The sequence below is a fragment of the Scyliorhinus canicula genome, chromosome 19, assembly GCF_902713615.1.
Source record: "Scyliorhinus canicula chromosome 19, sScyCan1.1, whole genome shotgun sequence".
NCBI classification, from domain to species: Eukaryota; Metazoa; Chordata; class Chondrichthyes; order Carcharhiniformes; family Scyliorhinidae; genus Scyliorhinus; species Scyliorhinus canicula.
Genome location: NC_052164.1, coordinates 47314126 through 47339929, shown reverse-complemented (window position 1 = coordinate 47339929; position 25804 = coordinate 47314126). Strand labels below are relative to the sequence as shown.

At 43.5% G+C, this 25804-nt stretch overlaps 1 protein-coding gene across 16 annotated transcripts in view; it reads right to left on the bottom strand.

The window, feature by feature from the left end:
* The window catches only part of tanc2a (tetratricopeptide repeat, ankyrin repeat and coiled-coil containing 2a), a 1067833-nt gene that overhangs the window by 745080 nt on the left and 296949 nt on the right, over positions 1-25804 (bottom strand). For all 16 annotated transcript variants that reach the window (XM_038778854.1, XM_038778853.1, XM_038778860.1 and 13 more), the window contains one exon: positions 17039-17143. In XM_038778854.1, the coding sequence (XP_038634782.1) occupies positions 17039-17105 (67 nt within the window). In that variant the 5' untranslated portion in view covers positions 17106-17143. The remainder of the gene's footprint in view (positions 1-17038; positions 17144-25804) is intronic.

The following is a 25804-nucleotide window of genomic DNA, read 5'->3' as shown; positions in this document are numbered from 1 at the left end:
ATAAAAACAACTGTACACTATATTAGAGGGATATTAGGTGTTGACCTATTCTTCCAGGAAAACAAATTCAAGGATTTCAACTTCGTTTTCAGGTATTTGCGAGGCCTAGTCCCCGCATAGCTGGAAATTCTTTGCCAACCCTGCATTTCAGACCATAGATCCTTCATTTCTGTTGCTCTGGATTATTTTTTCTTCCTGGCTCCTCCACTCTCCCATCTGTGGTCAAGATTTCAGTACCTAAATTACTTTCATTTGAATTTTCTTCCTCAACCTCCGCTTTGTTATTTCAAACTTTTCTTCAAAGCTTCCCTCTGAACAACACTTTCGAGTCTCCCTTCTAAATGTCTTAATTTTGCTGTTCAGTCTCCACCTTGTGAAGTGCCTTGAGAAGTGTCACTTATATGGGAGTACAATATAAAAGTCAGTTGTCACCAATTTCAACATGCTGGGAAGACAGTGTACCAGTTTTAGAGTGTGGAAGAAATAGGTAATTCCCAATTGACAAGGCAAGTTTCTAGATCTGCTCACTAGTTTCTGCTATTATCATTCTTCAGAAAGTGGTGTCAGTGAGGACTCATTTTATTCGTCCTTCTATACTTCTAGGAAACCTTTAACAGAGGCATGGTGCTTCTTCTAACTGCCTGTCTAAAATCAGGTATACACACTATTTGCAGTCACTGCCTCAAGAAAACAAATGGGGTGTTTTGCATCAATATAGTAAAATCAATCTACTTCCAGTAATCCTTAAAGAGCCACAGGAATCAAACCTCAAAGTTATGTGGACATTTTTTTCCCTGTTTTTAAGCATTTCTTTGAGAGAATCAGAGTTGGCTTCAGATTTGCCAAAATGGCACAGAATTTAACACCAAAACTGGAGAAAGGCCATTATCCTGAAACGTTCGGTTAATCTCATCATAGATGCTACCTAACTTGCTCAGTGTTCCCAATATTTGCTGTTTTTATTTCCAACTCCATGGCCAGAGAATATGGTATCTCACCCTCTCTATCATATTTTTAAAAACCTGGTCTAAAATCACCGTTTCTCTATAATAAGAACCAGCAATTCTTTATAACTATCTTTAAAAAATCCCTCTCGAGTTTCGAAAGGGGATATCTGAACCTTAATCAGAATTAACCTTATTCAACTGGCACCTCAATAAAGATAGATTTGTATTCATACAATGAATTTCACAATCACTAGATGCCTTGAAGGACTCGACAGCCAATAAGGCACTTTTGTGAAGCACTGTTGTAATGTAGCAGTTAATAGTACACAGTAAACTCACAAACAGCAACTGCTAACGAGCAAATAATCCATTTTACTAATGCTGATTGAGAGATGAATATTGGCCAGAATATTGACCTGGAATATCTCTCTTCTCTTTGTAGCAAAAGTGTCATGGATCTTTCACATTCCCCTGAGGGGACAGACGGCCTCCATTTAACAACTCACCTGAAAAACAGCATCCCCTCAGTACTGCATCAGAGCAACATCAATGCTCTCATTCAAGTTCTGGAGTGGGATTCCAACCCAGAATCTAGTGGCTCACGGTTGAGAATGCTATCAACTGATCCACAACTGACAATGGTTACCATATATTTGAAAACAATTGGTGCCTGGCAAATTGTCACTGTAAGCTTTTTTTAAAAATGGACAATCTAAGATGATAGAAACTCAAAATGTCGCCAAACCTCTTCTTAAAAGAGTCAAACGGACTTGAAACGTTAATTCCGTTTCTCTCTCTAGATCTGCTGACTTTTCCCAACATTTTATGTTTTTGTTTCAGATTTCCAGGATCCACAGTATTTTGTTTTTTGTTAGTAGACAAGCTAAAAGTTTGGCTTCTGTTCTGCTCTCACGTAAATTTCTTCTTCTATAGTGCTGAAACACTGAACAATTAGAAACACATTGGTGATCCAAAGTTTGTTGCTGGACTATCGGACATTGCAACCCAAGATTCCAGTTGGCTTGCAACCAAAAAGAAACAAGCAGAAATCCTTAATCATTAATGGCACACATCATAATGGATCATAGCCCTGAATTGCTTTCACGTATTGAACTTTTATGTAAGATGTGTTTTTAAATAAAGAACATACAAACAAAAACTAGCTGAGACTGCAAATTGACCACTTACTGGAAAACTCAATTTTTTTTTCCATAAATTTAGAGTATCCAATTATTTTTTTTTCCAATTAAGGGGCAATTTAGTACGGCCAATTTACCTAACCTGCACATCTTTGGGTTATGGGGGTGAAACCCACGCAGACACGGAGAGAATGTGCAAATGCCACACGGACAGTGACCCAGGGCCGGGATTCGAACCCTGGTCCTCAACGCCATAGTCCAAGTGCAAACCACTGTGCCGCATGCCGCCCCCTGGAAAACTCAATTGTTTATTATCCTTGACCAACTAGTCCAGAAAGAAAGGAATGGCACACTTTTTTAGACAGAGACACTTCAAAGGAAAAAAATGCAATGAAAAAACAGAACTGTAATCTCCTGTGGCGATAATGGAGGCTGATTACCATCTCAGCAGAAACCATCTCTGTGCGTAATATCCCAAAGTATGGACATTACAAGAGTTGAAAGAAAGCAGTTCTGGTTGTTTGTGTTTTCCCCCTTCCAGAAAAGGGTTAAAAACCAGCAACCCTGCTCTCTGTGCTAGCCTGGCTTTTTGTTCTAGTGTGTGCTGTGAAGGTGACAGCTGAAGAAAACCCACTTGACATGCCTGGACTTGCAGGTAAAAAAAAAAAATCTCTCTGGTGCTGGAAGCAAGGCACAAGACAGCAGAGCCACAGCCGAAAAGGAAACAGAACCTCACTTGAAGAACCAAGAATCTCCGAACAAACTGCTTAACTCCCAAAGTCAGCGCCACTGGAATCTTCCAATTTAACAACGTTTCACCACCTATTCCTCACAGACAAACCAAATACTGATTTGTATATCTTTTTTAAACTTTTATTTTTGGACTCACTTCTCATTTCTAATCTGGGTGTTTTACTTTGTATTTTATTTAATTTATCACATTTTGGTAGCTAATAAACACTAGCTTAACTTAAGAAAGCCTTGTTAAATTGGCTCCTTTAAAAACATAAATGCCCTTCGACGAGAAAAAGACATCCACGAAGAAAGGGATCTCCTTTTTGAATTAATCTTGTTGTACCAACCAAAGGTGTTAAATAAAAAAGGAGATCCAGTCCAATGTGCCTCATCCAGGAGCATAACAATTTGAGGGACCTCGTCTGGAATCATAAACTGGGGAACCTCACCCAGGGCCAGTTATAACACACAGGAAAAGTTTCTAAATCACAATGGACAAGCAGTATTTCGGAATGCAACAAAGCACAAGCAATTTTAAATGACTTATTTTAAATGAAAATTCAGATTATTCTCTAAATTATTGCTTGGAAATGTTTCACTTATCTCCATTATGCTCACTCTTTTCAGTTAAAAAATATCTATCCATGCATGAGTTAATACAGTAAAACTGGAAGAGGAAGAAAAGTAGAACAATGGATTCAGATCTAGGTGATTTAAATTGGGCTAGATTCCCCCTGAGTATATAGAGTTCCATTGCCTTAGCATTTTAACTCCGCGGAAGATATCTTGAGCAAAAATACTATCAGATTTGAAGTTCTCTCTTAAAAGGGAAATAGAAGCATGAGGCCAACCAAAGTAATGAATTAATCTTTGAAAAAAATGACAGTTCCAAAAAAAAAAGCAGGAACACAAATGTGCTTCTAAAGGATCCTGAGAAGTATTTGGTAAATAAATGATCTGCAAAGACCACGACTATATTCCAGAAATAATACTGATGACTTGCCATGCCCAGGCCAAGCAGTTCCAATAAAGCTACAACACTGGCATCTACCCGGCAATGTGGATAATTGCCAAGATATGTTCTGCATACAATAAGCAAAACAAATCAACCCAGCCTAGCACGTCTACTCTTGATAAACAAAATTATGGAAGAAGTCAATAAGAGTGCTATCAAACGGCACTTGCTTAGCAATAATCTGCTCACTGACTTTCAGTTTGGGTTCCCCCAGGACAGCTCAGCTCCTGATCTAATTAAAGCATGGTTCAAGGTGGGAGTGACTGCCCTCAACATCAATACAGTATTTGACTCCACTAAGGAGTCCGAGCAAAACTGGAGTCACTGGGAGTCAGGGGGAAACTTCCCCACTGGTTGAAGTCACATCAGTTGTGGTTGCTGGAAGTCAATCATCTCAGTTCCAGGACATTACTGCAGGGGTTCCTTAGGGTAGGGTAGTGCCCTTGCCCAACCATCTTCAGCTGCTTCATCAATGACCTTCTTTCCATCATAAGATCAGAAGTGGGGATGTTCGATGAAGATTGCACCATTTGTGATTACTCAGATACTGAAGCAGTCCATGTCCAAACGCAGCAAAACCTGGATAAAATCCAAGCTTGGGCTGACAAATGGCAAGTAACATGTGTGTCACACAATTGCCAGGCAATGATCATCTCCGATAAGAGAAAATCTAACCATCACCCCTTGACATCCAATGGCATTATGCTTATTAAATTCCCTATCAACATCCTGATCATTTTTTTAAATAAAAATTTAGAGTACCCAATTCTATTTTTCCCAATTAAGCGGCAATTTAACATGGTCAATCCACACACCCTGCACTGGGATCATCAGCAGGATCTCATCTGGTAACCCTTATCCCTCAACAGTCAACATGCCATCCAGGGTTGGCCCACGAAGATACCAGGGATCTCCAAGTGTCCCAGGATGACGCTGTCATGCACACTCCTTGGAAGGTGTACGCACATGTGCAAGATCCAGAGGCGGTGGTTGTCCATGAGTTGAACATTCAGGAAGTGGAACACCTACCTCTCAATGAAGGACACTCCCTGATGCCTCGAAGCGCGCAAGCTGACATTCATGCCCCCCTGGACCTGGAGGCATCCAGGTGATGGCGGAGAATCCTGCAGCCAAGGCATCTTGGTGGACTAGGTCCAGTTGAACCCTGATGTAGTCTGACGCCCAGGCTTACACTGCATCCGTGACCTCACAATGTCACACAAGTCCCAGTTCTAGCACTGGAATGAACCGGTTGCATAGAAGTTCAGGATTGCCATGACCTTCACGGCCACTGGGAGTAGGTGTCCTCCTCTTCCACAGGGTGCCAGGTCTGCGAGGATGTGGTACAGGTGTCGCACTGTCTTTTTGTTGAGACAGTCTCCTGCGGCACATGCTAGCCATCATCTCCTCGACAGACCAATGATGCCTGTGCACCTTTGACAGTCATTGGTGTCCCCCTCTTGTTTCCTCCTCTGATTTTGGCCTTTCCTGCTATTTAGCCAGCATCCAGATCCGCACCAGATGCAACGCAGTGGTTAAATCGCGCCCGTTGTTTTTAATTTTAAAAAGATGATGTAGTTAATGGGACATGGGGCTGAAACAGTCAGGTGTTGAGGTTGCAATTTAAGAAATTCTGTTTTAGATTGGGATGTGACTTGAGAAGCAGCTGATCTCAATCCAGTAGACAAACTAGCAGTTTTTGGGAAAAACAGTTCAGTTAAAGATTTGACTGGGGCCAGGCCAGACAAGCATTTGTTCTCAAGACAATGAGTTAAAGATTTGCTTGCGTACAGGACAGGAGCAGTGTTTCAGGCTGGCAGTATGGTAGCACAGTGGAGGACAGCACATTAGCACAATGGAAGGCAGCACAGTGGTTAGCACAGTTGCTTCACAGCTCACGGTCCCAGGTTCGATTCCTGGCTTGAGTCAATGTCGGTGGGAGTCTGCATATTCTCCCCGTGTCTGCATGAGTTTTGTCCGGGTGCTCCGGTTTCCGTCCACTGTCCAAAGATGTGCAGGTTAGGTGGATTGGCCATGATAAAATTGCCCTCAGAATCCAAAAAGGTTAGCTGTGGTTACTGGGTTATGGGGATAGGGTGGAGGCATGGGCTTAAATAGGGTGCTCTTCGCAAGAACCGATGCAGACTTGATGGGCCGAAAGGACTCCTTCTGCACTGTAAATTCTATAATTCTGTGATTTAAACGGTAGTTTGAGAGAGGCAAGAATCTGCAAGCTATTTCCTGGAGGATCTCTCTCTAAAAGTGGTTTATCCAAGGCATCTCTTTACAGCTAGCATTACTGATTCTGCTAACTGTATTTAAAAGTCAATTTTGACTAGATGAGTTTTGTTTGAGTGGAGATAAAATAGCAGTTAGGATTGTTTCACTGTATTGTTAAGCGTTATTTAACTGAGATTTGAAAGCCAATGGGCTGGATTCTCCGATTTTGAGGCGCTGTCCGGAGGAAGTGTCTAGTTCTAGGATGAATAAATCGTTGAGGCCCCCGACCCTCCGACCAGTGAAGGGCTAGCAGCCGCGCCACGTAAAACACACTGCCCGCACAAATTAAACGGCCAGAGAATTACTGGGTCCGTGGCCGTGCATGGTGATGACCTGCAGTGGTCACGCCGTACAACATGGTGCCGGCTGCACGTGGACCCAACATGTCAGATAGTGCCCCCAGACACCCCTTGCCAACCTCCCATTAGTTCACCCAACCCTCTACGACGCCCCCCCCCCCCCCACCCCCCCCCCCACCCCCGACTGTGGTGGCGCTGGACAGTCCACAGCTGCCACGCCAGGTTCCCGAAAACTGAGAGCACATGCGCCCCATGCCGTCAGGAACTCACCCATCGGGGGCGGAGCATCAGGGGAGGGCCTTCAGGTAACGTCCTGAGGCTGTCCCAACGGCGTGCGGCGTACTCCCCGATGATGCTGTTTTGAAGGGGGCGGAGCATCTGAAAACAGGCTCTGCCCCCGATTCGGCCATTAAAAGGGATTCGCCGGTTACGAAATCGGCATCAGCAAACAGAGAATCCGCCCAATGTCTTTATGATGTCAAAATTTGGTTTAATATATCACATCCCTTGGGCAGCACGGTGGCACAGTGGTTAGCATTGGTGCCTACGGCGCTGAGGACCTGGGTTCTCATCCCGGCCCTGGGTCACTGTCCGTGTGGAGTTTGCACATTCTCCCCGTGTCTGCGTGGGTTTCACCCCCACAACCCAAAGATGTGCAGGGTAGGTGGATTGGCCATGCTAAATTGCCCCTTAATTGGAAAAAATAATTGGGTACTCTAAATTTATTTTTAGAAAAAGTGAAGTATCCTTTCCTCAGTCTTACAAATTAAATAAAAAATAGGGCTTCTGTCCGGTATCCTCAACTGTTGGGGTCTGGTACGGAATCATAATACAAAGCACAAGTCAGGAGTGTGATGGAATACTCTCCACTTGTCTGGATGAGTGCAGCTCCTACAACACAAGAAGCTTGACACCATCCAGGACAAAGCAGCCCGCTTCATTGGAACCCTTTTCATAGAATTTCACTCCCTCCACCACCTAGCACAGTGACAGCAATATGTACTATCTACAACAGGGGTGGGCAAACTACGGCCCGCGGGCCGCATGCGGCCCGCCAAAGGCATTTCTGCGGCCCACCAAGTCATTTAAAAAAAAAAAAAAAAAAATTTTTTTTAAAAACAATTTTTTTTTTTTTTTTAAATTTTTTTTTAAAGGTTAATGGGTGGGGGGGCTGTTGGGTTACTTACTGGTATAGGGTGGATACGTTGACTTGAGTAGGGTGATCATTGCTTGGCACAACGTCGAGGGCCGAAGGGCCTGTTCTGTGCTGTACTGTTCTATGTTCTATATGAGGCGCCCACAATCATAACCGGGTGAAGTAATTATTTTACTTAATATACTATGCGGCCCTTTGTGAATTGTGAATTTCTGAATGCGGCCCTTGCACGGAAAAGTTTGCCCACCCCTGATCTACAAGATGCACTGCAAGATGCACTGCAAGATTCACCAAACTCATTAGGCAACACTTAAAACGCACGACCGCTATCATCTGGAAGGATAAGGGCAGTAGATACCTGGGGATACCACCACCTAGGCGTTCCCTCCAAGCCACTTACTATGCTAACTTGGAAATATATTATCATTCCTTCACTGTTGCTGGTTTTAATCTTCTGGAACTCCCTTCCATTGTGGAAATAGCTACACCACATGGTTTGCAGCGGTTCAAGCAGGCAATGCGGTACCTTCTCAAAAACAGTAAGAAGTCTTACAACACCAGGTTCAAGTCCAACAGGTTTGTTTTGAATCACTAGCTTTCGAAGCACTGATCCTTCCTCAGGTGAATGAAGAGGTGGGTTCCAGAAACATATATATAGTCAAAGTCAAAGATGCAATACGATAATTTGAATACGATGCAATATGATACTTCTAAGAAACAATAAATGCTGACCTTGCCAGCAACATCCACATACCATGAATGTTTTGTTTAATTCTCAAAAGACTACAATTTTTACATCAAAATTTGCGTATATTCCCTCTTCTTTAAGCCCTTGGAGAAAATCAACTGGGGACAACTCGCCTGCTGACTTACTCCATTTCTGTGAAAGCTCATTCAGATTTTGCTCTTCATCTCTCCCCCGACCAAATGACAGCACAGTTTCTTCACAGCTCCAGGGTCCCAAGGTCAATTCCCAGCTTGGGTCACTATCTGTACGGAGTATGCACGTTCTCCCCGTGTCTGCCTAGGTTTCCTCCGGGTGCTCTGGTTTCCTCCCACAGTCAAAAGATGTGCAAGTTAGGTGGATTGGCCATACTAAATTGCCCATAGTGTTCAAAAAGGTTAGGTAGGGTTGTAGGGATAGAGTGCAGTTGTGGGTTTAGTGGGTTGGTCTTTCCGGTGTGGACTCAATGGGCCAAATGGTCTCCTTCTGCACTGTAAATTCTATGTCTATGACTGTCATCAGGAATTCAGTCGGCGGGAATAGCAGACACAAAGCCACTTTGCACCACTATATCCATTACATGATTTGGCCGAGGTTCAGTCCTCGGGAGCCACTTTGATTCTGAGAATAATCCTGAGAAGTTGAGAGAGAGTGAAATGAACCATATTTAGTTTTTCCAAACAAGTTCAATTCAGAATGATTTCTCTTGGGTAAAGACTAGAACATGTAGCTTCAGAAAGAAATAGGCACCTAAGCTGTCCACTTGGATTCCTGCTCAACCAAAAGCAAGGCACTCCCAGCTCTTTTTTTAATAGAACATAGAACATTTCAGCGCAGTAGAGGCCCTTCGGTCCTCGATGTTGCGCCGACCTGTGAAACCCCTCTAAAGCCTATCTACACTATTCCCTTATTGTCCATATGTCTATCCAATGACCATTTGAATGCCCTTAGTGTTGGCGAGTCCACTACTGTAGCAGGCAGGGCATTCCACGCCCCTACTACTCTGAGTAAAGAACCTACCTCTGACATCTGTCCTATATCTATCTCCCCTCAATTTAAAGCTATGTCCCCTTGTGTTAGACATCACCATCCGAGGAAAAAGGCTCTCACTATCCACCCTATCTAATCCTCTGATCATCTTGTATGCCTCAATTAAGTCACTCTTAACCTTCTTCTCTCAAAGACATTTTTTTAGGATGTGGGCTTGGCTGGCGAGGCCAGCGTTTGTTAACCATTCAAATTGCCGTACAGTATTATCACTATAGTAGCAGTTGCAGTAAAAACAGAAACACAAATATTTCCCAAAACAGCCAATCAAACCTTCATCCCTATGTCAATCAAATGACTCATCGAGTTTGAAATGTATTTTACTGCTTTTCAAGCAGCTTAGGTAATGATCATGGTGTGAAGCACTAACCTGTGCACACAAACTACCCAGCCGAATTAATAAACAGATTTTTATAAAATTTTAGTCGGTTACAATTTAAAACTTTAGTTTGTTTATGGTTAGAAACAGAAAGTGCTGGAAATTTTCAGGTCAAGCAGTTTTCCTCTCTTCTCCTCCCCCTCCCCCACACTAAGTTAATGCTTCAGATCAATTACCTTCTTTCAGAACTGAAAAGCACGTCTACATTTTAAGCAAGTGTAGATAGAGGAAAGAACAAAGGGAAAGGCTTGTGATAGTACGGAAGGTAAGAGAAATTAAATGACAGAAGGTAAAAGGGGAGATGGGGTAAGTAAATAAACAAATTACATTGCATTAAGCAAGATACATGGCACAGAAACAGGCCATTCCGCCCAACTCAAGTCCATGCCAGAGTTGATGCCCCCATTTCCTTATCTAAATGTGACATTGTAGCCCTCAATATCCTGATTCCTCACTTGCTATTTTTTATTTTATTGGAAATTTAGCACTTTATATCAAAATTTGCAAAGCAATCTAAAAACAACTCAAGTAGCCCAATGTTTTTTTTTGATACATTTAGAGTACCCAATTATTCTTTTTCCAATTAGGGGGCAATTTAGAATGGCCAATCCATCTACTCTGCACATCTTTGGGTGAAACCCATGCAGACACGGGGAGAATGTGCAAACACCTCACGGACAGTGGCCTAGGGCCTGGATTCGAACCTGGGTCGTCAGCGCCATAGGCAGCAATGCTAACCATTGAGCCACTATGCTGCCCATTAGTAGCCCAATGCTGCCACAACATGCGAGTGGTGCCAGTAAAATCATTTAATTAGTTACATTAGTGTATATCGTACATGTCGACAAAAAGAGAACATCTTATTTACAGTGGCGAAGGGGGTCATACCGAAACTCCAATTACCATAATCAGAGTAGGAGAAAAGTGTCTCCCAGGTTTTTAATGCATGGGAGGGGTCCGTGCTCCTCCGAGTGTATGACTTACTGCCCCTTTTCTCCTCTGTGTAATGTGCATTTTCCCTTCCCCTTGGCTCTCCTCTCCCCCCACTCTGGATATAGTTTCAAAGAAGGCAGTTACCAACTCATTGAGCCTGGGGCAGTAACCAAAACATAACACCCCTCGCACTTGTCCTCCACCTCCTAACACCCCTCGCACTTGTCCTCCACCTCCAAGAAGAATCCAATCATCCGTTGTCATAATATCCACTCATGTATATAATGAGGTGCAGACAGGCAGTGTCTGATACACAGGATAACCAGTAAGCACACAACACAGTGCAGCCAATCACCAGACAGGACACTACCACTATAAAGCCAGAGGGCACTAGGTTTCGAGCTCTCTCTGGGCCCAGCCACTGAGACAGAGTCCACGAGCTAGCAAGTGCAAACACCATGCGGTACCCAGTAAGTCTGGTCAGGCTACTACTAGGTCTCCAGTCAGTTCAGTATAGTGTTGACCCACAGCTGAATATCAATTCTAACGTTGAATAAAACAGTGTTGGATCTTCGCCAATGTTAGACGTCTATTTCTAGCTTCCCTGCATCGAGTGCAGTCCACATCGAACCAACCTGCCTAACATATCATCCAGATCTTGGTTAGGCACGCTCACTGCACCAGCTTGAGTTGCATTCGGCTTAGCCCTGCATAAGCAATGGAATAGATACTGGGCAGCACCTCATCCAGAGTCCTCCATCTATCTCCACACCCAGCTCCTCCCGCCATTTCTGTCGCCTTTTGTCCAGCAGGGCTCTGACCTTTTATAAAAGTTGTTCATCTATCTCGCCATATCTGTCGCAGCGTAACGGTGGCAAAGTGGTTAGAACTGCCTCACGGAGCCGAGAATCTGGGTTCGATCCCAGCCCCAGAAGTCCATGTGGAGTTTGCACATTCTCTCCGTCTGCGTGGGTCTCACCCCCACATCTAAAGTTTACGCATCAGTAACAGGGGGACAACTATGGGAAGAAACGGGAGAAAGGGAACATGGTGGGGAGGGGTAGGAGACAGCGACAGAAAGGTGGGGTGAGAGAGAGAGAGAGAGAGAGGGAGAGAGAATGTACAACAGGGGAAACAAAGGGACAAGGATAGTACGGGCATTCGACTGGCTACAACAGGCCACACATGGCAACTTGGAACACAAAGGCATCGCAAGCAACCACTTTGGAGGATCCCTGGACAAAGGGAAACCGCAGAGAGCAGGGGCCCAGCTTCAAGTTGAGAACGGTGACCGCGCCCATTTTGGCTGGCCCTGTAACAAAGTGAAATCCCGGAGTGCAGGTGCGCATCCACCAGCCAAGTATGGTTTATCCCACGGGGGGGACAGGGGGATGGGGGGAAAAACGGACGACAGAAACCCTCCACCAGGGTAGTTAACCAGAATGTCAGGGGACTAAACGGCCCAGTGAAAAGATCCAGAGTCTTCACCCACCCCTGTATGAAAGCTAACATAGCCTTCCTCCAAGAGACACACCTGAGGGAGAAAGACCAACTGCGGGTAAGGAAGGTCTGGGTGGGAGAGACATGCCATTCCTGCTAGAGGCCGAGGGCTAGTGGGGCAGCCATACTGTTAAAGCACTAGCGGGGTAGGCATACTGTTAAATAAGAGGATGATGTTTACAGTGACCATGGCGGTTACGGAACCAGAGGGACGGTACATCATGGTCAGCCGTATGTCCTGGCAAATGTGCACGCGCTCAACTGGGACGACACCAAATTTATTTTTAAAAAGACCGTGGCGGAAATCCGACTTATGTGGGGGGTAACTTTAACTGTGTACCGGACTAACGGACAAACAAGTTGAACCCCAAAATGGGGAGAACTCTAACATGGTGGATGACTCGGCATATTCATGGAGCAGATGGAGGCAGTGGACCCATGACGGTTCACCCATTCAGGGGGCGAAGGTGTTCTCCTTCTTCTCCCAGGTACGCAATGTTTACACAAAAATAGGCTTCTTTGTACTGGGAAAATCAGTGCTTCCAGGGCTAGTAAGGGCAGAATACGCCGCGAGTATACTCCACGAGAATGCCCTTGTTCTCGGGCCATTTAAAATGGCTGCCGTCATCCTCTTTTCTGCCATCTCCACATAAAATCTGACGTAACCAGCATTCTATCCTCCCCCCTTTCCTCCTACTCCTTGCCCCACCCTCCGCCAAACAGGCTCAACAACCCCCCCCCCCCCCCACCATGCTCCCACCTCCTCCTCCTTTCATAGAATTTACAGTGCAGATGGAGGCCATTCAGCCCATTGAGTCTGCACCAGCCCTTAGAAAGAGCACCCTACTTAAGCCCACCCCATTATCCCATCCCCGCAACCCAGTAACCCCATCTAACCTTCTTGGACACGAAGGTCAATTTATCATGGTCAATCCACCTAACCTGCACATCTTTGGACTGTTGGAGGAAACCGGAGCACCTGGAGGAAACCCACTTAGAGGCAGGGAAAACCTGCAAACTCCACACACAGCAATTCCCAAGCCGGGAATCAAACCTGGGACATTGGAGCTGTGAAGCAACAGTGCTAATCACTGTGCTATCGTCCGCCCCGTTTGCCTTTACCCCTTCCCTTATCTATCACACTTTGTTTCCCCTGAATTATTGCTTCCCCTACTCCTCCCTGCTCCTGCCTAGGACTCCCAGCCTCCCTCCTGGGTGGTACGCTGCGGTCTCCTCCTTCTCTGCATCTCTGCACACCAGCTTGCTCGCTAGTGTAGCAGCTACCTCCAACGACTGGATTCCCATTTTTAACCCTGTCTGGTTTCCCCCCACGATCCCAAGTGTGGCTACCCCCCTGTCCTTTCTGAATCATTTAAGTCCACGTTTAGTCCATCAGCTATTACTGTTGCTTCCAGAGTTCATTTTTCAGAACAAACTGTCTCGCCACTCGGGCTTCCCTGCTCAGAGAGTGAGATTTCCCTCTGTTCGTTTTGCTGGTTCTTTGACATTCTGTGAAAAGCCCTTCGCAACATTTTGGAAAGATAATAGTTCCAAAACAATGAAAAGAAGAAACCTGCAAGTCTCATGCAATATGAGTGAATTAAATATGTGACTTCCTGTAGATGTCTCCGATGACTAAACACCACTTCATGTATTAACAAGGCTGTAGTCAGCCTCACTCCATGATAAACTTGATACTTACCACTGCCCGAATCCTATCTAACTATTCATTCACTGCCGTGAACATGGTCCAATCAACTGCAGATCAAACATTGGGTGCTGGGCATCAAGGAACACCTTCTGTCCCAAACTTAAGCACAGCACAAAACCTTTCCACTTTAGTACTGCTGACGTTCTCCTCATTTACCATACCTACTCCATCAAGAGCTAGTGCCTGGCTCCAGCAGCACTACAATGCTATCACATGGCTGTGAAAGCAAACATCAGTGACATTGCTGCGGCGTTTACCATAATACACGCATGGCCAAAAGAAGGTTAAAAAAAAATAGGGTGCACCGCTGGATTTTACATGAAGCAGCATTCAGAATGGAGGGCAAATTGTTGTTGAAAAGTGCAGTGTTCAGATACAGCACAGTGTATGTTTGGTTATTTCATTTTAGTGCACTTTTCTTATCAATCTCCAGAAATCTGGGCACCCACAGCTGAGAACCCCTGTTCTAGAGGAGTTTGGAATGGCAGTAGCAGAATTAATGCCAGGAATATGGAAAACAATTGGAACCGCAGTTCTGATTTGAAATGTTCACACCTTCCCTGGATCCTACTTTTGTCACATTACCACACTCTTTTGCCTTAAGTGATCATTCCTTTTATCAGTTAACCTCGCTAGCCTTCTTCCAAATTGGAGAATCTTCTCTTTGTTCTTTCCTCTCCTCCCCTCCCCTTTTCCTTGCCTCTATATTTCTTCAAACCTGTTCAACTCTAACTTTTTTCAATTCTGATCAAGTTATTCACTTAAACGACAAATCCGTCGCACTCTCAAAGTTGCTTCTCAACCTGAGTATTTATAGCCTTTACAGCTTAAATGACAAATTTAGTGTCCGTACTATTTTACTTTCACGTTAGTTTATTTTAGACTGTAAGCCAATAATTGGGACAACACGAAAATAATTCATGTTTCAAACATTTCATACAGACAGTGCTACAGCTTTGGTTTCATACTTGAGGATCTTTTGGTGTACTTTACACAAACTAGTTTATAGTTTTATTCTACCATAGTTTCATTCTTTTTGCTGGACTTCAAAGACAGCTGTTCAGTTTACAAGCCCACTTCCAGGATCCCTTCTACCCAACGTTGAACTGAAGTTCTCTCCAAATTTCCAACTAGTTCAAATATAATTATCTACTCAGACTTTGAATTGCTGGCAGTTGGGTGAGTGAAATCTGGTTTATCTGAAGCTTCTTTCTTTCAGCCCCCTCTGCTCCCCAAAAGATTTTACTGGGAAAAAAAGCTCATTATCAACGTCGAATGAGTGAGTTTATGCAACGAACAGCTGAATCAACAATGAAGTCCCAGGTTCATGTTATAGACTACATTAAGTTCGCTGAAATCAGCCAAACATTACAATCACAGGTGCATTGCATTAAGCCTCAATGTAATTAGATTCCCGATCATTATCCAACAATTCCTCATGTACTTGAAGCTACGTGGACATTGGCTGAGCATAGAATTAGGTTTCATCTGTGGTGTCTTGCACAACCGAATAGCTTCCCTGTTCTCGCAAATAAATCATGGCCATCGATGGGGGTGAGCAGGATCCATGGTACCAGAATTCAATAAGAAGCCATTTTAGGAATAAGGGACAAATTGGAACAAAAATTTCACTCAAAGTCCTAAAATCATTGTAATTCCAGTTGCTTCTATATGTAAATCCCACACGAACTGTTCACCTCTTTGCAACACTAGCAATCATTTTTTCCTGATTCAGTTACAGAGGATAACATTCGCCATGACAGAATTTTGGTAATAACAGAATCTTCAAAATTTGCCTCATGAACATATTTTTTGAAACTTGGATCCTAAAACATGGCCTGTTAAAATCTTCTGAGAAAAGTTAATTAGCATGATCCTATTCAGAAATTAGGGAGAAAAATTAGACGGTGGTGAAAACAATATTTTAGTGTTTACTAAAGTAGCCTTATTCTGCTCCTAACAAACCATTGAAATAATGGTCCTGAATTTGCTGCAGTATGTTCAGTTAGTTTTCCTTACTTTCCAGCTTGAAAGTTTTCTGCGCTACAAATTGTTGGAAGTGTGAGCTGAAAGCATGGTAGAACCACAGGCTAGTTAGGACCTTGGTAAACTAACAACTCCTTAATCCATGGGATTTCAGGATTGAGAAATGAACAGAAGCGCAATGGAGAAGGAAATAGCATGATTACTGACAAATCAGAAATAAAAACGGGGGGGGGGGGGGGTGCTGTGGAATAATAAGAGACAAAGCAAGAAAAAAAATTGAAAGGTCTTATATGTAAACTATTTTCTATCTGTAGAAATGAGACTTTACAATTTTAACAGCTCCTTTTATGGGATGGAAAGAATGGGTAGCATTCAAGAACGTAAACCTCAATGTTAAATTTGTGTCTAATACCATGCAACAGCCCAAACTTTCCACACTCAGCTTAACTGGTAATTTATATACAAATTCAGCAATTTCTTGCACTTTGGAAGGTTGCCACCAAGCTACTCCTCTCACAAAGCTAACAATGGAATAATGCAAATTGCTGGATTTACTACCCATAGTCTATCTACTCGCTATACATTGCTAATGATTTTTTTTTACACATTAAACTCACCATTATTTTGCCAGCAAATTCTAGTCCAATATGCTGGGTTGATAGATCGTTAAGTATTTACATATGCATACTCTCCAATATGTAACACCAACTGTATGGTAGTAAACATTTGCCATTCTGATTGAATAAAAGGGGTTGCATTTAGGCATTTATCCAATTGATTGCATTTTGGTGACCTTGCAGGAAAGTTTATTGATTAATATCCTTCTACATCCAATGTCACCATACAGATACATACACAAGTAACCTAACTGCTGCATTTTCCTTTAAGATCATAAGAAATAGGAGGACTAAGTCCTACTGCCGAGAGTTGTCCTCCCCACCGCTCAATAAAATCATGACTGAACTTCAACCTCTACTTCACTTATGAGCCTGATCCATATATCCTTTGATTCTCTCGAGTCCAAAAGTCAATCAATCTCAACCTTGAATATGCTCAACAAGTGTCTAATGTGCACTATATATGTTAATATCTCACTGATAAAAGCATGTGGATGTAAATACTGTCAAATACAAGTGCATCTGGTTTCATATATTGTGCACTAATAACAGATGAAACACACTACCTACCACTTGATCTATTCTTGCGGTTAGACTTCCCACCGCTGAGAAGCATCTTTAGGCTGTTACGGAACATATCTTCACCCCAGGGCTTGTCAGCGTCTACTCAAAATTCTATCAAATAAAACAAAATGAACTTTGTCAATGACAACATATATGACAGACTAAAGCAATAAGAGATACAGATCACATCTAATTGGACAGACATAAGGCATGGTTGGAATAAGGAATAAGGAATGGTTCTTCCACAAATAGCCAAGGACCAAAAATTAGATTTTCATTTTCATGACTTATTTGAGTTTAATAGCAAAAACTTCCTAAAGCACTTTCCACCCAATGAAATACCGATGAAGCATAGTCACTGATAATAATAATCTTTATTGTCACAAGTAGTCTCACATTAACACTATAATAAAGTTACTGTGAAAAGCCCCTAGTCATCACATTCCAGCGCCTGTTCGGGTACACAGAGGGAGAATTCAGAATGTCCAAATTACCTTAATAGCACGTCTTTCTGGACTTGTGGGAGGAAATCGAAGCCTCCGGAGGAAACCCACGCAGAGACAGGGAAAACAGTGCAGACTCCACAGAGACAGTGACCCAAGCCGGGAATTGAACCTGGGACCCTGGCACTGAGAAGTCATAGTGCTAACCACTTTGCTACCGTGCTGCCCACGGTAATAGTAAAGACGGCAGCCACAGATGGATACAGTGAGCTCTCACAAACAGCAATGTGATAATGAAGAAATACTTTGATTTTAGTGATATTGAGGAATAAATATTGGCTCGGATACTGGGGATAACCCCCCCAGCTCTTCAAAAATAGTACCATGGTATCTTTTTTTTTTAAATTTGAAGGGGCCTCACGGTAGCATGGTGGTTAGCATCAATGCTTCACAGCTCCAGGGTCCCAGGTTCGATTCCCGGCTGGGTCACTGTCTGTGTGGAGTCTGCACGTCCTCCCCGTGTGCGCGTGGGTTTCCTCCGGGTGCTCCGGTTTCCTCCCACAGTCCAAAGATGTGCGGGTTAGGTTGATTGGCCATGCTAAATTGCCCGTAGTGTAAGGTTAATGGGGGGATTGTTGGGTTACGGGTTACGTGGGTTTAAGTGGGGTGATCATTGTTCGGCACAACATCGAGGGCCGAAGGGCCTGTTCTGTGCTGTACTGTTCTATGTTCTATGTTCTAAGTACCCAATTCTTTTTTTTTTTCCAATTAAGGGGCAATTTAGCGAGGCCAATCCACCTACCCTGCACATATTTGGGCTGTGGGGGTGAACCCATGCAGACATGGGGGAGAACACATGCAGACATGGGGGAGAATGTGCAAACTCCACACGGACAATGACTCTTGGCCGGGATTGAACCCGGGTCTTCGGCGCATGAGGCAGCAGTGCAAACTACTGCGCCACCGTGCCGCCCTGTACCATGGTATCTTTCATATCCACTAGAGTGTGTAGACGGATAATATTCTCTCCAAGCTGTACAGCCATACAGCAACATGAATGTTCCAATACAGGCTGTGAACAAGGCAGCTCTTTAATTTGCAGCATGTGCATGCCCATGCAAAAAAAAATTTCCAAGAGCCGCATATAGCAACAAAGAACTCAGAGAGTATGTTGGCGATAGGGCCTCAGTTTAATGTCTCATCTGAAAGAAGGAATCCCCCAATTTTGCAGCATTGCTCTGAAATACCAGCCTGGAATTTTGTGCCGAAGCTTTCCGTGAGACTTCACCCACAAACCCTTGAATCAAAGGCAAGAATGCTACTCACTACTGAGTCATGGGTGACAGTAAATATATTCCCATTTTCTTAATAATATTGTCATGCTTTCCAACCTTTAAGGCAAGTTTAATAAAAGTAGGTAGGGATGGTACAACAGGTACTTCTGAAAAATTGCAGAACCAATGTTCACCTCGATGTTTTCCTGGTAAGCTCCCCCTAGCTTCTTAGGCAAGTGCAGCCTTTTTATAGTTAATGAATCCAAACATATGCAGGAATATATTGTTAATATTTACTTGTGTAATGAAGGAAGACAATCCCCGTTTTTCACACTCGCAGTCGGGTCACTATGTTGTAGGACTGCACATCCATTAAAATCACAGCTTTAATAAGTTTGAGATAAATAAGTGGAGAAACTGGAATCATTAAAATGAAACTATCACTACACCCAGCTCGACTTGCAGCATTATGCAGTGACTGTTTATTTAAATCTCAATTTGTACAAGACAGCTGTGGCTCACTTGCCTCCAAATCACAAAGTTCCAGGTTCAATCCCACCCCAGGGATTCAGGACAAAAATCCCGGCTGACACCCAGTGCAGCAGAGGGAGCAGCGCAATATCAGATATACTGAGGTGACCTGACTGCTTGGGTGGATACTGTAGCCACCTGGGTTGGCCACTTCCAGACTTTAAAATGGAGATTCGCTAAGAACGCAGGGAAAATTGGACAGGTACAGGGAAGCAAGCAGAACGCAAAGCTTCCTGCATATTAAGACTCGCAGAAAGCAGACAGCACTGAAACTGACGACCATCTGCATATTGATGAGCAATCCCCGGGAACAATAGCAACAGTTAAGATAATCGAGGCAAAGCCAGACTCCTCGGCGCCAGCAGGAGCCAAAACAAAGAAGCCAACGGACACTTAGGAACCGCCCAGCGATCAGGAAACAGCCCCAGTATTGGGGAAATCAAATCAATCGATTGGAACATGGTCCAATCAATTGGAACCAGGTACAGGGTCCGGCCAAAAGGGCGCGAAGCCCCTGGGGACTATAAAGTAGAGTCCCCAAGTTCAATTCGGTCTCTTGGCAAGTCTTCTTAGCAGCCCTCAAAGAACTCGACCGTGACTCTCAACTCGGAGAGACTTGCCTAGCAGCTGCACCAACAAGTAAGTGTCCAGTCAACGCACGCTACGAGATAGGTGCTCCTAACCCTTAGTCCATACCAGCTGGAAGCCTGCAGTCTCAGGATCGAACGAGTGGCTATTCTTCCCTGACCCAGTGGGTTCCTTTTCCAAAGCTAAGTATTGGGCTTTAGTGGTAGAAATAGTCTAGTTCTGTAGTATTTTATGCATGAGTAGCGATTGACTGTGTATATAATAAATGTGTTTTGATTTGAACCTTACTAACTGGTGTATTGAGTTATTGATCAGCACTTGAACTTGAACCTCGTGGTGGTATCATAAAGATACCTAGCGACTCTAGAGCAAAGGTTATAAAACAGAGCAATTAAGTGTAAAGCACACTTAGCAAAACAAGCAACAGATACAAAAGATCTCATTGCACTATTTTGAAGAAAAGTAGGAAGTTATTATGTTCTGGCAAATACTGATCCTTCAACCAACATCACAAAAACAGATTACCTGGTCATTATTGTTATATTACCTTGTGTAATATATGTTACCCATTTACTTCTTACCAAGATGATCCAGTATTCGATGTTCATTAACACTCGAACTCTTCTAGTTATAGCAAATCATTTATTGAGTAACATAAACAAATAAACTGTGAGTTTGTTCTCTCTTCAACAACTAAACTAGAGATTAAATATATATATCAACTATGATTAATCACACCTGCACTCTGAGCTATCTCTCTCTACCTCTGGTTACTAGTCACTACATCCACAAAGAGGTGGGAACTCGGCTTGAGTCTGTCTTTTACATCGGTCTCTAGTGCTGCCATCTGGTGATTACTTAGCTGTTACTTCTAAACATTAACCCCTTATATACATACGGATATGCCGATCACTACAATTATCACATTACTCTTTGCGGGAATTTGCTGACAGCTGGCTGCCACATTTCCTACATTGAAATAATGACTGCACTTCAAAAAAAAGTACTTCAATGGCTGTAATATACTTTGAGCCATCCGGGGGTTGTGAAAAGCACTGTATAAATACGTGTCTTTCTTTTAATTACAGGGCAAGTAGCTCAATTGCAAAGGACACAACATAACCAAGCAATTGAGTAAAAGTTAAAATGCAGGAAAAGGGTCATTATATCATCAGGGGGTATTGTATTTGTTATGAATCAGTTTCTGGTCCTAAAACAACAGCCTCCTCATTGAAACCGATCAAAGGGCAAGTTTGGGAGGACATCCTATGTAATAATGCACAACGAAAAGATCACACACCACATTTACCCAAAACCCAAAATAGTCAAGACAACCTTAAATTTTATGATGATTCAAAAGTTTTCTGTATGATGCATCGCTTTTTAATTATTTACATAGTACGATTTCATGAAATATTATTCAGCACTCGAGGCCGTTTTGGGAAATGGGGACATACCCCCCAGTACCCCTTGAATGGTTCCAAAGCTCTCAATCTTGGGTTTCAACGTTTTTCTTTAAGAATCCCACAACTTTTTGAGAGAGGTGTAAAACACTGTTGATGTTTCGAGATTGAAGTGAACTACGTGATGAATTTGGCTCTTGAAATAACTAACTATTTGGGAAAATCCTTTTGGAATAAAATGAGTAGAAATTGTTTTACATAGCTTCACAAACACTTTTAGCTTTTGTCAGTTTATTCACTTCAATCTCCAAACATCAACAGCATTTTACATTAACTCTTTAGAGGGGAAGTTCAAACTGGGAAAATTCTTGACCTCTCAAAAGGCATGCTTCATCATTCAATTAGTTCTCAGGGTTGAAGTTCTTCCACAAAATGCTCAAGTGTACATACTTTAACACCTTTGAAAACTGGCTTGCCTTTGCAGCTTTAAATTTAACTCTTGCATCAATTTTACTGGAACATCGTCTGAAATATAAATGGCTGTGAGCATCATGTGATTCTGCGATCATATTTCTCCTTTTTAACCAATCAATCTCCCATGTCACTGAATGTAGGGAGGATACAACTAGTACAATCTTTAGCTGAACTAGTTAGAAGGCAGAAGGTAACTGGAAGAGGGAATGGACTCTCAATTCGGTCAACAAGTGAAACCATATATTGTTGTTATTTTATAGAAATATTTGTACATTGTTATTTTTTAGTGAAATAGTACCTACCCAGCAACTCGAGGAAAAGAGTTAATTGGAAGAAAGATGTTCCTAATTGTTGGGCTGGTAGATGCAAATAAAATAAGCTCTACTGGCAGCATGTCACAACACAGTGCCGAGAAACATATGGCTATTCAACGCAACTCGCTTTGAATAAGAGACCTAAATGGGGAACGCGCGGTCGAGGCTGCACATAGCCCCGTTTTTTTTTACAATGGGGAGCAAGCCAGGACTCCTGGCGTAGCGAGAATGGCGTCCCGATCTCCAAAGCCCACAGAAGGATTCCTGACATTTCTCTTCCCCCCCCCCCCCCCCCCAGACCAAGCACAACATGGGATGGTCCCCCCACACACCACCCACAGCGGGCAACCCAGGCCCGATCATGCGTGCGCTAAAATAGTAGTGTCAGGCTGGCACTTGGTGGCAATGCCAGGTTGGCAGGTTGGCAGTGCCACACTGCCCAAAGGGCACACAGCTGGGGGCCTCTGATTCCCTTGGAAACCCCGAGTGCCGTTCTGCCTGGTCCCCATTTGTGGGGACCAGTCCCAACGGCGCTCGCCCAAGGCTCACTGCCTCGCTCTAATATGCAGATTTGATAAAATGTAATTTGTGGGCAGGATTCTCCTTGCAACGTCTTGTGAGATTGCATTGAATCTTGCGAGGCGATGCAAGCCAGGTAAATCCCGAGGGTGAGGACTCCCGGCTTTCATCGACCATGCTGCGCCATGGCAAGATGCCTTCCCGGCGCAGCATGGCCGGAGGATCGCGCCCCAAAAGTGCCCATTCTGATGGAAACCAAAATGTCAGTATCAGCCCCTAGTATGCAGGGTAGTTGATGTCAACACGACTGCATGACATGGAGAACGGTTCAACTTCGGTGTCACTTCTCAGTCTCTGCCACCCGCCCCCCTCAGTATTGTTAAGGTGCCATTTGGCCCATCGTGTTTGCACCTGCTCTCCAAACGAGCATCATGACTGCCATTCCTCTGCCTTTTCCCATACCCCTTCACATTGTTTCTATTCAAGTAATTATCTAATGCCCACTTGAATGCCAAGACTGAACCTGCACTCCAGACCTGAACCACTCGTTATACGAAAAAGATATTTTACACATCACATTTGCTCCTTTTGCAAATCACTTTAAATCTGTGCCCTCTTGTTCTTGATCCTTTTACGAGCAGGAACAGTTCCTCCCTATCTGCTTTGTTCAGCTCTCTTATGATTTCAGCATCTCTATAAAATCTCCTTTTACTCTTCTAATTCTCCAAGGTCCTAATATCTCCACTCTACTCTTATAACTGAAGTTTCTCATCCCTGGAACCATCCTGGCAAACCTCTAGTACGTTCTCTTCAATACAGGCACATTCTTCCCAAAACTGTACACAATACTCCAGTTGAGATCTAACTAGTGTCTTAAATAGGTTCAGCATATCACTCTTGGACTCTGTTTTACTGTTTGTGAAGCCCAGAATACTCTATGTTTAATTAACTGCATTCTCCACATGCCCTGTCACCTTCTATGGATTAGCTCACTGGGCTAAATCGCTGGCTTTTAAAGCAGAACAAGCAGGCCAGCAGCACGGTTTGATTCCCGTACCAGCCTCCCCGGACAGGCCCTGGAATGTGGCGACTAGGGGCTTTTCACAGTAACTTCATTGAAGCCTACTCGTGACAGTAAGCGATTTTAATTTTCTTTTTTTTTCCATTATATCCAGGTCCTCTACTCCTGAGCCCTTGTACAACCTTTTAAGAATTGTATCCCTTATTTATATCATCTCTTCCTATTGAAGTGCATCATCTCACACTTCTCCACAGTGAATTTCATCTGCCACCTATCTGTCCTCTCCCATCAACTTGTCTATGTCCTTCACAGTTCTTCACAGTTTACAATACATCCAAATTATTTTTCATCTCCAAAATGTGAAATTGTCCACGAACACCAAGATCCAGATCATCAATAAGTATCAGAAGCAAGGGTTTGAAAACCAACCCTTGGTGACACAACAGAAAATACTGGACAATCGCAACAAGTGACAGCATCTCTGGAGCAAGAAGGGAGCTAACGTTTCGAGTATTGGTGACTGTCAAACTAAGACCACTACAAACCTTCCTCCAGCCCAAAAAATATCCATTGGCCATTAATCTCGGCTCCCTATTATTCATCTAATTTTGTATCCATGTTGTTACTGTCCCTTTTATTCCAAGAGTTATAACTTTGCACAAGTCTGTTGTGTGGCACTGTATCGAACATCTTCTTAAAATTCATGCACACAACACCAACAATATTACCCTCACTGACTCCTTCTGTTAACTCCTTAAAACAATCATGCAATTGAGTTTTGCATGATTTCTCCTCTAGAAATCCATGCTGGCTTCTCCTAGTCAACCCATATATTTCCACGTGGCTACCATGTGAGGGCAGCATGGTGGCACATTGGTTAGCACTGCAGCCTCACAGCACCTGGAACCCGGGTTCAGTTGTGGCCTTGGGTGACTGTGTGGAGTTTGCACTTTCTTCCCGTGTGTGCGTGGGTTGCCTCCGGGTGCTCCGGTTCCCTCCCACAGTCCAAAGATGTGCAGGCTAGGTGGATTGGCCATGCTAAAATTGCCCCTAGGTGTGTAGGGATATGCAGGTTCGATGGGGCTAAGGGGATAGGGTGGGGGATTGGGCCTAGGTAGGATGCTCTTTCAGAGGGTCGGTGCAGACCCGAAGGGCAAAATGGCCTCTTTCTGCAGTGTAGAGATTCTGTGATTTTACTAATTCTATCCTAAATAATGGTTTCTGGAAGCTTGCCCACTTGGCCTGTAATTGCTGGGGCTATCCTTACAGTCTTTTTTGAACAAGGGTGAACATTTGTAATTCTCCTGTCCTCTGACACCTCCCAAATCTTGAGAAGGCTGGAAGATTATGACCAGCACCCGTGCAATTTCCATTCTCACTTCCCTCAATATCCTAGGATGATTCCCATCTGATCCCAGTACCTTGTCAACTTTCAGTACTGGCAGCCTATTCAACACCTCCTCATTAGTTTCAAACACTTCTCGAGACAGAATTTCCTCACCTGATGCACCGAGCTCCTTGGTAAAGACCGGTGAAAAGTGTTAATTTAACACCTCAGCCATAGCAAATTCCCTTTTACATCCCTAATCGGTCCTGATCATCCTTTTACTATTTATGTGTCTATAAAAAGACTTTGAGATTCCCTTTTACGTTGGTTGCCAGTCTTTTCTCACAATCCCTCTTCACTTCTGTAATGTGTTTTTTCACCTCCCCTCTGAATCTTCTTGGTTCTCAGCTGTATTTCTCCCTGGCATCTGTCAGAAGCACACTTTTTCTTCCCCATCTTAATTTCTATCTCCTTTTTCATCCAGGGAAGTTTTGGATTTGTTTGCCCTACCTTTTCCGATTAAGAAAAAAAACCTCAACTGTGTCCTGGCCACTTCTGTTTTGAAGGTATCTGCAGTTCAGCTGCAGTCTTTCCCACCAACCTTTAATTTCAGTCTATGTGGCCCAGCTCCATTCTTGGCCCATTGAATTGGCTCGCCTTCAGTTAATAATTTTTACTTTGGGTTGCCTGTTTTCCTTTTCTATCATCATCCTAAACCTTACAATGCAATGATCACTAACTCCTAAATATTCCCTCACTGACTATCTACTTGGCCCACCTCATTTCCAAGAACCAGATCCTACAGTGCATGCTTTGTTCTTGAACTGGACACACTGCTGTTAGGCATTTTCCTGAACACAATCGAGGAAATGTTTTCC